The sequence below is a fragment of the Maniola hyperantus genome, chromosome 25 (assembly GCF_902806685.2).
Source record: "Maniola hyperantus chromosome 25, iAphHyp1.2, whole genome shotgun sequence".
NCBI classification, from domain to species: Eukaryota; Metazoa; Arthropoda; class Insecta; order Lepidoptera; family Nymphalidae; genus Maniola; species Maniola hyperantus.
The window spans coordinates 7,411,348-7,423,713 of record NC_048560.1 but is presented as its reverse complement, the minus strand read 5'-3'; the positions used below and the strand labels follow the sequence as shown (position 1 = coordinate 7,423,713).

Genomic DNA, 12,366 nt, shown 5'->3' with positions numbered 1-12,366 from the left:
ATTTGATACGTTTTACCATTTTAATGCTAATTTAAATAATGCTAAATGCTAAATTAAACTATATTAAAATTATTCATTTCTTCACATAATTTTTTTTAAACTTCATCGCATATTATTTTGTTAATTAAATGAGTTAGTTATTCTAGTACATATTTGATGAAATAAAAGTATACCTATATAGTGAATGACTTCCCGTAACTAAGCCACAAATAAAAATTGAATCGAAACAACATACTGATAAAGACAAAAATGTAAATAAAGGTACCTAAAGATAAACTAAAAGAAATAATTGACAATAACATACCTATGTTTGCATCCACAGGCCCACCTACGAATGGCGTAGATAATGCAGCAAACGGGAACCTCGGAGCGGACAACCCGGGACTCTACGAGAACCTTCCGTTCCACGGCTTACAGCAACCTCCTAATAAGGTAAACACTAATTAGTCAGTTATAGATAACTTGGTATGGCTTTGAGTAAAAAAGTGATCAAAGAATGAATATTCATATTTAGTAAAAGTCGACAACGCATTGGTAATTCCTCTGGTGCTGCAAATGTTCATAGCCGGCGGTAATCATTTAACATCAGGTGACCCACCTGCTCATTTGCTCACTATTTGTATTAAAAAAGGGTTATTCCAATATATTTTGTTATGTTTCAAATATAACTGCAAAAATAAGTACTATTAAAAGAATTGACGCTCTTAACAAAATGGATGAGCACACGAAAATATAACGAAAATACTCCTCTTAAAATGTGCAGTTATAATGACATTTTTATTTCGATTCCAATATCTATGATATAAATATATATGTTTATACAATATTTCTATCGCTCTATTTAACGTAAAATTCACGAATCTCATTCTTTGATCCCCCCTTCCTTTAGTAGGTACTAAAGATTTACTTAACATCAAAGTTTTTATTTTTCATCGATTTATTTAATTACATCACGTTCAGTGTTAGTGAGTGTTTTGTTTTCATTAATTTTCTTTTATTTCTTTTCCATGTTTTGTTTTGGCATGACTAACAGCCTGTGCAGGCGATTCAACCTAGGATCGTAGAAACTAACCACAAAACTTCCAAAGGCATTGATGCTTTACAGAAGCAATTGACTACGAATCCGTCATTCACACCAAGGATTGTATGTCCACCGTTTGTGCAAAATGCAGTAAGCTATCCAATGCACTCTTCGAATTCCCAATACCCAACGTACGGGATACCTGTTTTATCACCAATTCAACAAATGTACCCATTACACCAAACGGTACTGCTAAATCCGTATTTACCACAAATGCAATCATCATTTCTCAAACAATTTCCTACTATCGACGAAGAAACAGTCGAACCAGAATCAAGAAAATTTAGTTCATTGAACACAAGAAATGTGAAAGCCAAGCCACCAAAGTTCCAGTCAATGAGAATAGTAAGAAAAAGGAATATAGAGAGATTCTACCCAAATACAGAATACGGTGAAAATTTCAATGAAATTAACAATAACAAGAATACATCAGATTCCGATCATGATAAAATAGAACAAGAGGACAATATTTATGAAAATTATCCATCTTTCAAATCAAATGTAAGTGGCGTAGAAGAATTTGAAAATTTAACGGATTCTATACAAGTATGTGAAGAAAGTATCAATCAGTTCAATGCATCAACTACTTCATTGAATAGACCAATACCAGCTCCAAGAACTAAAATATCCCCAATGACCTCACCTTATAAAACTGATCATGTTTACGTGAATTTATCAATGCCACTAATAAACACTGGATACCTCAGAGCATTTGATACGGTTGATGCTCCAGTTAGACCCTCAAAATCAGAAGAAAATGTTTCTAAAAGTGCCCAAAAAAATGAAAACAAGAATGTTTTAACCGTGCCCAAGAGAACAACAAGTCTGAAGAATATAAATAACGAAATTTCTGATGATGAATATGAAAATAATGCAAATGAAGAAAAAGAGTTTACGAAGCCAAATATTATCGGTGCTACACCTAAAAGAAATACATCTATTACTTTACCGTCAACTTCACTAGTTCAATCTGTGGTTAACCAACTAAATGACCAAGAAAAAAAACGTATAATGTTACCAAAAAAGCAAGTAATATTACCAAACAAAACCCTACACATACCAAAATTAACAGAGAAACCTGTACCAAAAAAAACTGTAATACAACGTAGTAATTCAGTTCAAATTAGTTTACCTAATGATAGTGAAACCACTCAGGTATAAGCGCTTTGTATGTTTTCTTTATCCATTTTTTCTTTTCATTCATAATTTTTGGTGTAATTAACATTACTAACAAAACTAACTTCTCATTTTTCAGAATACTAATATACTACAGCAGCAATATCTTCAAAAAAGAAACCACTTTACTAATATAAGTTCCAAAGGAAAGAATAAGAAAAATTTCCAAATACCACTGCAAAAGCACCACAGCTTCTGTTACTTCCAACCTATACGAGTAGATAAGAGAATTCCCGTAGACCAAGAAAGATCGTACAATAACACGATAGGTCCAATGATATATCAACCGCCAGAAACTCAATATTACACAAAAACACTAAACAGAACAAGAGAAAAGAACAGCCAAAAATTGAATCGATTGAAAAAGTCGGAAAGTTTAAGAGAAAAGTTATCTTGCGTAGGTGTTTACGAGAACTATGAGAAACCCAACTATCCAGAACCAGAATATAACGATTCAGAAAGAAAATCCTACTTGCAACTGCTGAAAGGCAACTACATATCAAATTCAACGAGAAACTTAGGCCCAGCAGAACATAATTACAATACAAATTTTAATACGATGGGCACGAAAGAAGAAAGGCCTAAACATAAAAAGTTAGTGTACGCAGATTTAGCGTTAGGTAATCATAATTTAAAATTTAAGAATACAGTCAATTCCAATAGACATTTATACGATACGTATACTATAGGAAGTGATAGTACTAAAGAAAGTAATAGTAGTTATAAAAATAACGTATCGAGTAGCCAAAGAAAAAGTAGTCAACAGAGAAGCGACTATGCGACTCTCAAGTTCAATGAAATAGATGTTTAAGAGGTGAGTAATTAATTAACTATTCATTACCATTGGTATATAAAACCCGAGATTTTATTTATACTATAATATTATAAAGTAACTGATGCTTCTTTTTTAATTCCGTGATAACTCTTTGATTTTCCGTGATAAAAAGCAGCATACCACGTCGCTTTTCACCACGGAAAATCAAAGAGTTTCAAACTCTTCCAGGTTTCTAACTATATCCATGCTAAAAAACACGTTGATCCGTTGCACCGTTGCGGCGTGATTGACCGACAAACCAACGAACAAACACACTTTCGCATTTATAATATGGGTTATATTTATAAGAGTAATTTGTTGTTCAAATCTTAATAAACTTAACCAGAATTTTTAATTTACCAACAAAATGGCAATAGAATTAAGAGTAAATTTTCAAAACAACATTGTGTGTATCTCGGGTTTTGTATTTCAACGATCATTTCCTATATTTCTATTAACCAGTGTTAACTAGTTATACTTAACTAATAATACCAATGGCACCTAGTATGTCAATGGATGACATCCTGTTGTTATAGCATTACCTGGTATTGCCATAGTATTACAAATTGACTTTAGATCTTGTCTTAAACAAGTACAAAGCGTGTCAATCCAGTTTAAGTTAGTATAGGTCGTGACAATGAAAACTATTCAAGGCCATATTTGTTTACGTGCAATAATGACTGACCAAGTAGATATTATAGGTACTTAAACCGATTCACTGAAACCAAGTGAGGTAGGGACCAGGTTGTGGGACGGTGATGATCTGTAGACCTTTAATCATGAAATTGCCTATAAGAGAGATATAATGTAAGTATAATAAAGTATAATCTGAGATTTAAATCTCTGATTATACTTAACTACATTATATCTCACAGCGTAACTAAAAGGAAAATCTGAAAATCCTTAATTTATAATATACAAGGTGTAACCAGAACGCTGGCAAAAACGAAGACATGATAGTACCTACTGATAATTTCTGATATGATACCATAAAAAAACCGCGAAAACTAAATTAAAAAATCCTATTATTTTGTAAAAGTTTACGATATATTGCAAATAAAACGTCTTACTGACGCCAGAGGTCAACGAACGTTACGTTAGTAGGTCATTCAGAGTCAATGCCGTGTCGTAAGCGGAGTATTGATCCGAGTGTTGCATGCTATACATTGCGGGTTTGAAAAATACCAAATCACTAAAACTACAAAATGAGGCAAATGGTTGAGCAACAAATTGAGGTATTGGATTGTGTTTAGTTCTGGTATTACATACACTCTGTATATTATTACATTAAAAAAAATCTGATTACAAACGCACATTTTGTAGTTGGAGATAATTTAAGCAACAAAATAAATTTACGTATCCGTATCCTTTCAAGATACGTAACCCTCAGTGCGCGAGTCTGACTTGCATTGGGCTGGTTTTTGTGAAGCATGATTAATTAATTAAGTGTTGTGATGTTTGTCTTTCTGTTTTTAGGGACGCTTTGCCAAGAGCGACACATACATTTTTTAAAAAGGTAATTTTCAAAATTCTTCAAGCACGTAACGCTTTGCAGTTTTGTTCTATTAATGTATATTTCTTATTTTTAATAATTACAACTAATAATTATAAATATATTTAGCTTGGCAGATTTTATTATTAGTGACTAAAATGATGATTTTCCTCAAAATGTCTAGTTATATAATATTGTATTTTACAATGGTAATGGTTTAATGTTGGTTTTTTAGCACTTTTTCCAATAATTTCATAGATAATATTATGAGCGCAGCGGAGACCAATCATTATATTATATATGGATAGTTCCTTTGTTGATTGGTATATTGAGTAGACTGGCCATAGTTGTAGTTTTAGTGTTTTATTGTTTTGCAAAACTTGGGGTCTATGGCGGTCATCTACGACGCGGTATTGATCCCACAGCACCTATTTACGCAACGTTTTATTTGGCAGGTAGGAGGTGTTATAACATAATTAAGGGGAAAAATCCTAAAACCGTGAATTTGTGGTTGTACATCACAAAAATTAAATATGTTTTTTATTTATTTATTCTTTTTTTCCAAGTTTTTTGTGGTATCCTGTAACTATCTTCGTTTTGCTAGCATTCTAATTACACCCTGTATACAACTAAGATACAACTTTATTAAACTGAATACTTCTTTCCCAGGCTTTCAGACCAGACGACCAGTTCATTTACGCCGATGCAGACCTCAAGGACTACGGGCCGATCAACTACAAGGCGGCCTCCATCTATGCCAAGATGAAGAAAGTCAAAAATCAACAAAAACTACAGGAAATATACGAAAAAGATCATCCAGAGGATGATATGCTGTGATTTCGTTGTAGTACTGGACATTTCATACAACGTTAGATTTAGTATACGCAAAAACCGAAACAGGTGTCGAATATTTTTACATAAAGAATAAATATACAAAATTTCTAAAATATTTAATGAAAACTTACGAAGTTATAAGCTTGTTGTGTTGAGTCGTTTTCCCGCAAAAACATGGTCACCCCAAGCAAGCGACTGTGAGTGAACGGGACGGCTGGCGTCGATCGTGCGCGCTCCCGCTTACGCGGCTCGAATCAGCTGGTGCATGCGGTCATTCAACTAGGTTAAACTTACAGGATTTTAAAGTATTTTTGGTCAAAATTTTGGTTGTAAAAATGATTGCAATCGATTCTGTTACTGATTCTGAACAAACTACTTTCAGGTTTTGCGTATACTAAAACTATCGTTATATACAAGATGTTAGATAATATCCGTAACAAGCTGAAGTTAGGACCGAAGTACCAACAAAATAATGAGTCTCGTAGTGTGATACCAGTACGAGATATAAAACTTAAATAATTTGCCCTGTTAAATAGTTTGCTTAAATTTGTGACAACCCTGCAAACAGCTGATCCCGGAAATGAGCACGTAAAATTATTCTGTGAACTCGAAGGATCTTTTGTACTTTATTAAGTTAATAAAGTAGCAGATACAACGAAAGAATCTATGGCACTAACTGTTTGGTACTACGTATAGCTACCTCGTTTGCTAAGTTATATGATTTATCAAACACGCTGTTTAATTTAGCAAAACTTTTATAATTCGTAATACGTAGGTATGGGTCAGATTTTTTTTCGTAAAAATATAAGTATCTAATTATATATGTTTGTGATTTGAGTTATATCAAATAGTTATATCAATTAAATAATTTAATTTTAAATAAATATATTGAATTTATTCATTAGTTGATTTTAATATCATTGATTAAATATCAATAATGTTAATTAGACGCTTAATGAATAAATTCAAAATTCACCATATTTTTATGAAATATTTCTGACGGAGTAGGTACCTACTCACCTAATTTTAAATCAAAAAATTGACAAAACTGACTTTTTCCTTTTTTGCCAATTTGCTTTGTTAGGTGATTGGTTGGTCAAGTCATTTACAAGTTAGATCTTTTACACAGCATTGCAAAAAAAGTGCACACCGCTAAATAATAAAACAAGACTGTTCAAGAACAAAATAGCAAGGAAACGTGTGAACCCCAAAAACAAATTGTACAGTTAAAGTAGTGTTTGTAAATAAAGTGTAGTTTTCTTATGGACATATAAGTAAAAATAAATTGGGATGGAGAAAAATATTTTGTAAACATGTCACAATCATATTGTCATGAATCTAGGATATTGGTTTTCAAACTCATCAATGATAATGGTGGTGTGGTAAAGTAATAACGCGAAATTATTTTTATGATGTCAAATTTGACGCCTCTTTATACAAGAACTGTTAAGTTTGACGTCACAAATAGTTAAAGTAAATCATTATTATAGAATGTCATGTGAAATAGTGTTCGTGACTATAAATGACCTAAATTAAATAAAAAAAAATCTCTGTCTCAATTTATGAACAATCAAATTAAATTCTCGTTAATCAATTAATGGAGTTTAATTTTTCAGTATTTTTCTTTCACTATAAAAATTGTATTTTATTAATTTCTTTTCAAATCAATGTGGATTCGGTTCCTATATTGTACTTACCGTAGTAGGTAAAATAGAAGTCTGGTATTTGATTAACAGTTCAGTTCAGATCAGTTTAAAAAAATGTGATCCTTTGTTCTTAAGAACAAAGTTCTTTGTTAATTAAATCTGGAACTTAAGTTCCAGAATATTCCCAATAGCTTATGAATCTTTAAAGGCATTAAAATAAAAATGTAATCAATTACTTCGGAAACAATATAGGAATCGAATAAATTTTAATATTGACTTCAAAAGAAATTGATAAAAAATAATTATTATTAAAAGCAAAGCTTCATAATGTATGTAGTATTTACACCGCTAGTTTATGTCCGTCCGTCCAAAACGGGGAATCTAAGAAACTTAGTTGAGTTTAGCTAAACCCAATATCTGTAAAGAAATCTAGTGTAAATTGTAATGTACTATAGTCACTAGTACTATGAAATGAAAATTATTAGCCAAAAAGTGGCGCGATAGTCGCGTAACTTAGTAGATGTGTTCACGAACTGGTTATTAAAGCTTTTTAATCTTTTGGTCTAAGAGAATGCCTTGAGTGTGACTTTTTGTATAAAAACTTTCTCATTAGTTTACGTTAAGAAATAATAATTGTGTATACTTAATGTGTCCACACTAAAAATAGGAATTACTTTTAGCCATATTTTCACGTCTTAGCTGAAAATAGATTGTAATACTAAGACAGATACCTAATGTAGAAAAAAATCGTTACGCACGCGAAGCATTTTGCTTAAAAACCGTAAGTAATTTTCATGTGATCGCTGACAGATAGACGTCGTTGACTTTTCTATTCTTAATTTTGAGGCATTATATTTTGTGAAAATATTAGTTTTCTCGTGGCTTTTTCATATAGAAAGCGTTGGAAAAGCTGCAAGGGAAATATTTTGCACTTCTGCTCAGGCTGCTAGCAGGGAAAACTTAAGAAAATATCTGTGACATTTAAATAATAATGCTTGTCAATTTTTACACATACGAAAATTGTTAAGTTTGACGTCACAAATAAAACTTACAAGTGTGTTTAAATGTCATAGAAAATACGGGGTTTTATACAAAATAATATAACGCCAACTAAAATGAAAAAGTTTTTTTAAACACTCAAAAACTTAACTCAAGGCTCTATTGAATGAACTTTTTACGTGTTTTCTAATTATTTCTAAAAATCTATAAGAATTTAAGAAACACTACATAAGTCGTTTGCTAGTTCTCAGCCTTTTAAATTTTCGGTTCATATTACGTTGGCCCGTAGTGTAATCGGCATTTATTTTTAATTTTATTTTCTTTTAAGTTGTGATGTGATTTTGATGTATTTATAAACTCCCTTTTTCTTTTCACTTTTCAATATTGTTACTCTCTATTTTAGAGTAGCAATATTTTTCAAATAAATTTTATTTCTCTATCGGAAATCATTAAGCCGAAAAAATTATAAAAAATTTAATGATTTTACAACAATTAAATAATTTTAATAACTTAATAGCACACTCAATACTTATTAGGTATTATAAGTTAGTAACATAATTTACTTTTTTTTTTTCTTTTTCCTAATAAAAATAAGTGGGTAGGTACTTACTTATTTTTGGTAAGTCACCTATTTTGTTCAAAAAATTTTAGACACTTAAAAAATATTAGGTAAAAAAATAAAATTACTAGAAGTTGGGCATATATTTTTTTTTTTTTTTTTTTTTTTTTTTTTTTTTTTTTTTTTTTTTTTTTTTTTTAATACAATAAAACTTAAAGCTAGCCTTATCTAATTACTATATAAATCATGACCGCGTGGAATGGTGCCAAGAATACTGGCTGCATTTCCGCGCTGGACAGCCAGGCTGATCCGCTGCGCAAAAAATGAGCCAGCCCTTCTGTCACCAGTTGAGGCTATTAATCGCGGTATATTTTATTATATTTTGTACATTTCTGATAGAGAAATAAATAAACCACTATTAGTTTAATTTCTTTGTAGACTAATTTTAATTTTTAAATGTTCATTTTGAACAATTTTGTGAGACTTAACATATTTTATTATATAATTATAGGTACCTACATAATACTAATGTAAATACGAAGAAAAGATTTAAAATATAAGTACTTAATTCTAAAAAAAAATTTTGATGTTTTATTATCCCTTTTTAATTGAAGATTTTTTTTATTTTTTTGCATTTTTTACGTAATGATTAAAAAGTTGCTTACGTTTTAAATTTTTGATATAATCAAACGCATTGATTAATTTAAGTTGAATTTCACACGGATTGAATTTAACATATTCACAAAACCCAAGACGAAAAATATTATTAATGATATGAATGAATGATATTAGTGATATCTTTTTTTATGTCATTGAAAATGACATAAAAAAGAGGTAGCTATATTATTATTATTAGAGGTAGGTAAAATATTTGAAAACCTAGCTACAACAGCAATTTTTGGTAGCAACACCAAAAATATTCAAAATATTATTTTGCCGTTAGAAAAGCATAAATACTGAAAAACTGTTAGCTTTTGCTAATCATATCGTTGATTTAATAAATCATTGATTTAGTAAATAATTTTCTATATAATATAAATGACGTAAACTGGTAACTATTAAGTTAAATTCAATTCGTCTAAAATAAAAAATCTAGGAGAATGTGAAAGTAACAAAACAGTTTTGTACATAATATTGTAACTTGTTAAAATATTGTCAAAATAGTATTAATAAAATAATTTATGGATTTTCTTACATTGTTTTATTTTTACTACCTGACCTACAGAATCTAGCAAGAATTAGGTTTTAGATCATGTTTAAAACCCATTTCTGGCCCACTACTGAGAACAGCTGGTCTCCTCTCAAAATGAGAACGAGTCGGTCCACAGAAATCCTAATAATAAGGCATTAGAACTGCTGTACTACCACTTCAAACTATACAGAACGCATGTCGCCGCCTACTATGTACAGAAGCATCATCATCATCATCATGATCAACCCATCGCCGGCTCACTACAGAGAGCACCGGTCTCCTCTCAAGAGTGAGATGAGTTTTGGTATAGTCTACCACGCTGGCCATGTGCGAATTGGTAGACTTCACACACCTGTGAGAACAGTATGGAGAACTCTTAGGCATTCAGGTTTCCTCACGAAGTTTTCCTTCACCGTTAAAGCGAGTGATATTTAATTTTTAAAACGCACAGAACTCCGAAAAGTTAGAAATGCGTGCCCGGGATCAAACCCCCGACCTCCGACTAGAAGACGGACGTCCTAACCACTAGGGTACACAAACATAGTTCTACGTGGTTCTACGCAATCACACAAAACGCATTAATTACGCTCAATGCTGTGCAGACGGACTTAAGCCGTAGGACAAATTTAGTCTTACCTCACACATCGTTGTATATTCCCGTTGAGTCACAGTGTTACTTACGGGGGTGTGACTCAACAGAATAACCCTGTTCGCTTACCTCACACCATCGTTGCGCTGGCGACATCATCTAGTGCCTTATTATTAGTATTTCTGTGATTTGGCCACAGTCTACCATGCTGGCCAAATGTGGATTGGCAGAAATCATAGACCTTTGAGAATATTATTATGAAGAACTCTCAGGCATGCAGGTTTCCTCACGAAGTTTTCCTTCACCGTTAAAGCAAGTGATACTTAATTGCTTAAAACGCACATAACTGGAGGTGTGTGCCCGGGATGGAACCGTGGACCCTTCAATTAGGAGGCCGTTGTCCACCGTTAGGAGGCCACTAGGCTATCACCGCTTTATTATCTTACCTACAGACACGATGAAGCAAGAATTTTAAGTTTTGGGTACCTAGGTATAGACAAAAAGAAACCACAAAGAATATTAAATAATTAGTGTTTATTTTTAAAACATTTTAATTTCCCAGACACGTATGCAACCATTGACTTATATATTACTTCGTACGGACATAGTTTTACCACAGTATTACTCACGAGAGTGTGATTCAACGGAAACAACTCCAATTCACAAATTGTAACGATTTTTTTTACATAGTATGTCTGGGACAGCCTTAACACAACAGCAATTAAATATTATCACAGCCATGTCCTTTGAGTAAGCAAACTTAAGTTTATAATTTTTAAGTAGGTATATAAGTATTTTAACTACATAATGGCGCTGATTCTGAAAATAAATTTAGAGGATCTGCATATTTTTCTCTTTGATATTGCTAAAAAAGGAACATAAATTTTACACTTAAAGACTATAAATTTTAGTGCACGCTATTTTAAACAATTGACTCGCGACTGGCACCTAAAGTCACGAGGTTTGACAGCTCTAAATTAAATTTAAAACTGTCAAACTATCTGTCCTTTTCATATTACATTAGTAAGAAGAAGATGCAAATAGGTACTCTGAAATTTAGTTGTGCTTAGAATCAGTACCAATATACTATCTACCGATGTATTTAGATAGCTCTTTTCCATCTTAAATAATTTTGAAAGAATTAATCTTCCATTGCATTTTAAACACTGTTTTATACAACATAATATTTTGTTAAGTCGAGGTTACCTATTGTACAGTTTACCTACATTTGACGAATTTCTTAGTGAAGAAGTGGCATGGAAGCAACAGGATAATTGTATTTAGCAGACCACAAGGTAGTGTAATATTAGAAGTTAGAACCATAGCATTTTTGCTTTTAAAAATAGAGTAATTTCGGAGTTTCTTGCCCGCTCTTCTTAGCAAAATCTGCTTTCCGAACATGTGGTCAGTACCTACCTATTATATTTATTTATTTATAACTTCATAATACGAGTATGTGGCATCAGCTTTATCTATAAATTAATATCGATGAATTTTCTCAATTTTAACGTAAGTAATTTTAACGTACAATTCATCGGTTTTAATTAGCTAAGCAAGTAATTTCTAATTTTATTTAACAATCATAATTTACCGATCCTATCTTCCAAATGATGATCAAATAAAAATTAAAGGCATTTTTGGAACAAATGCAATAAGTCAGCCAATCGCGTTCAATAATATAGAATATGATAAATTGAATTTTGTATACAAATATTAATGGTTCAAAGTCCCGCAAATTGCTATTGGGATGGAACTATGTCTCATTAACATCGAAATGACGTCATTTTGACGTCAGCCGAAATAAAAGATAATTACTGAAAGCAAATAAATAAATCTTATCTTATCTTATCTTAAAAATATACCATCAGCTAGAAACTTCAGTCTAGTGCTGACGTCACTAAAATGGCGGCCACGCGCACTGGCAATTTGTGGGACTTATACAATAAACATTTCATTCATTCATTAAAAAAATCTTAGTACAGTA

The 12,366-nt window shown here is 31.6% G+C and overlaps 2 protein-coding genes across 8 annotated transcripts in view; one reads left to right on the top strand and one right to left on the bottom strand.

Annotated features, from left to right (window-relative positions):
* nrm (neuromusculin) overlaps positions 1–8,817 on the top strand; it is a 506,208-nt gene extending 497,391 nt beyond the window's left edge. For 6 of the 7 annotated variants that reach the window (XM_069507071.1, XM_069507068.1, XM_069507070.1 and 3 more), the window contains 5 exons: positions 323–432; positions 1,034–2,236; positions 2,337–3,071; positions 4,548–4,587; positions 5,233–5,326. In XM_069507071.1, the coding sequence (XP_069363172.1) occupies positions 323–432; positions 1,034–2,236; positions 2,337–3,068 (2,045 nt within the window). In that variant the 3' untranslated portion in view covers positions 3,069–3,071; positions 4,548–4,587; positions 5,233–5,326. Of the gene's footprint in view, positions 1–322; positions 433–1,033; positions 2,237–2,336; positions 3,072–4,547; positions 4,588–5,232 lie in introns of all 7 variants that reach the window. The other variant, XM_069507073.1, reaches the window with a different exon arrangement.
* Positions 1–12,366, bottom strand: part of LOC117993770 (probable ATP-dependent RNA helicase DHX35) — a 74,344-nt gene that overhangs the window by 1,650 nt on the left and 60,328 nt on the right. The gene's annotated exons all lie outside the window — the stretch shown is intronic.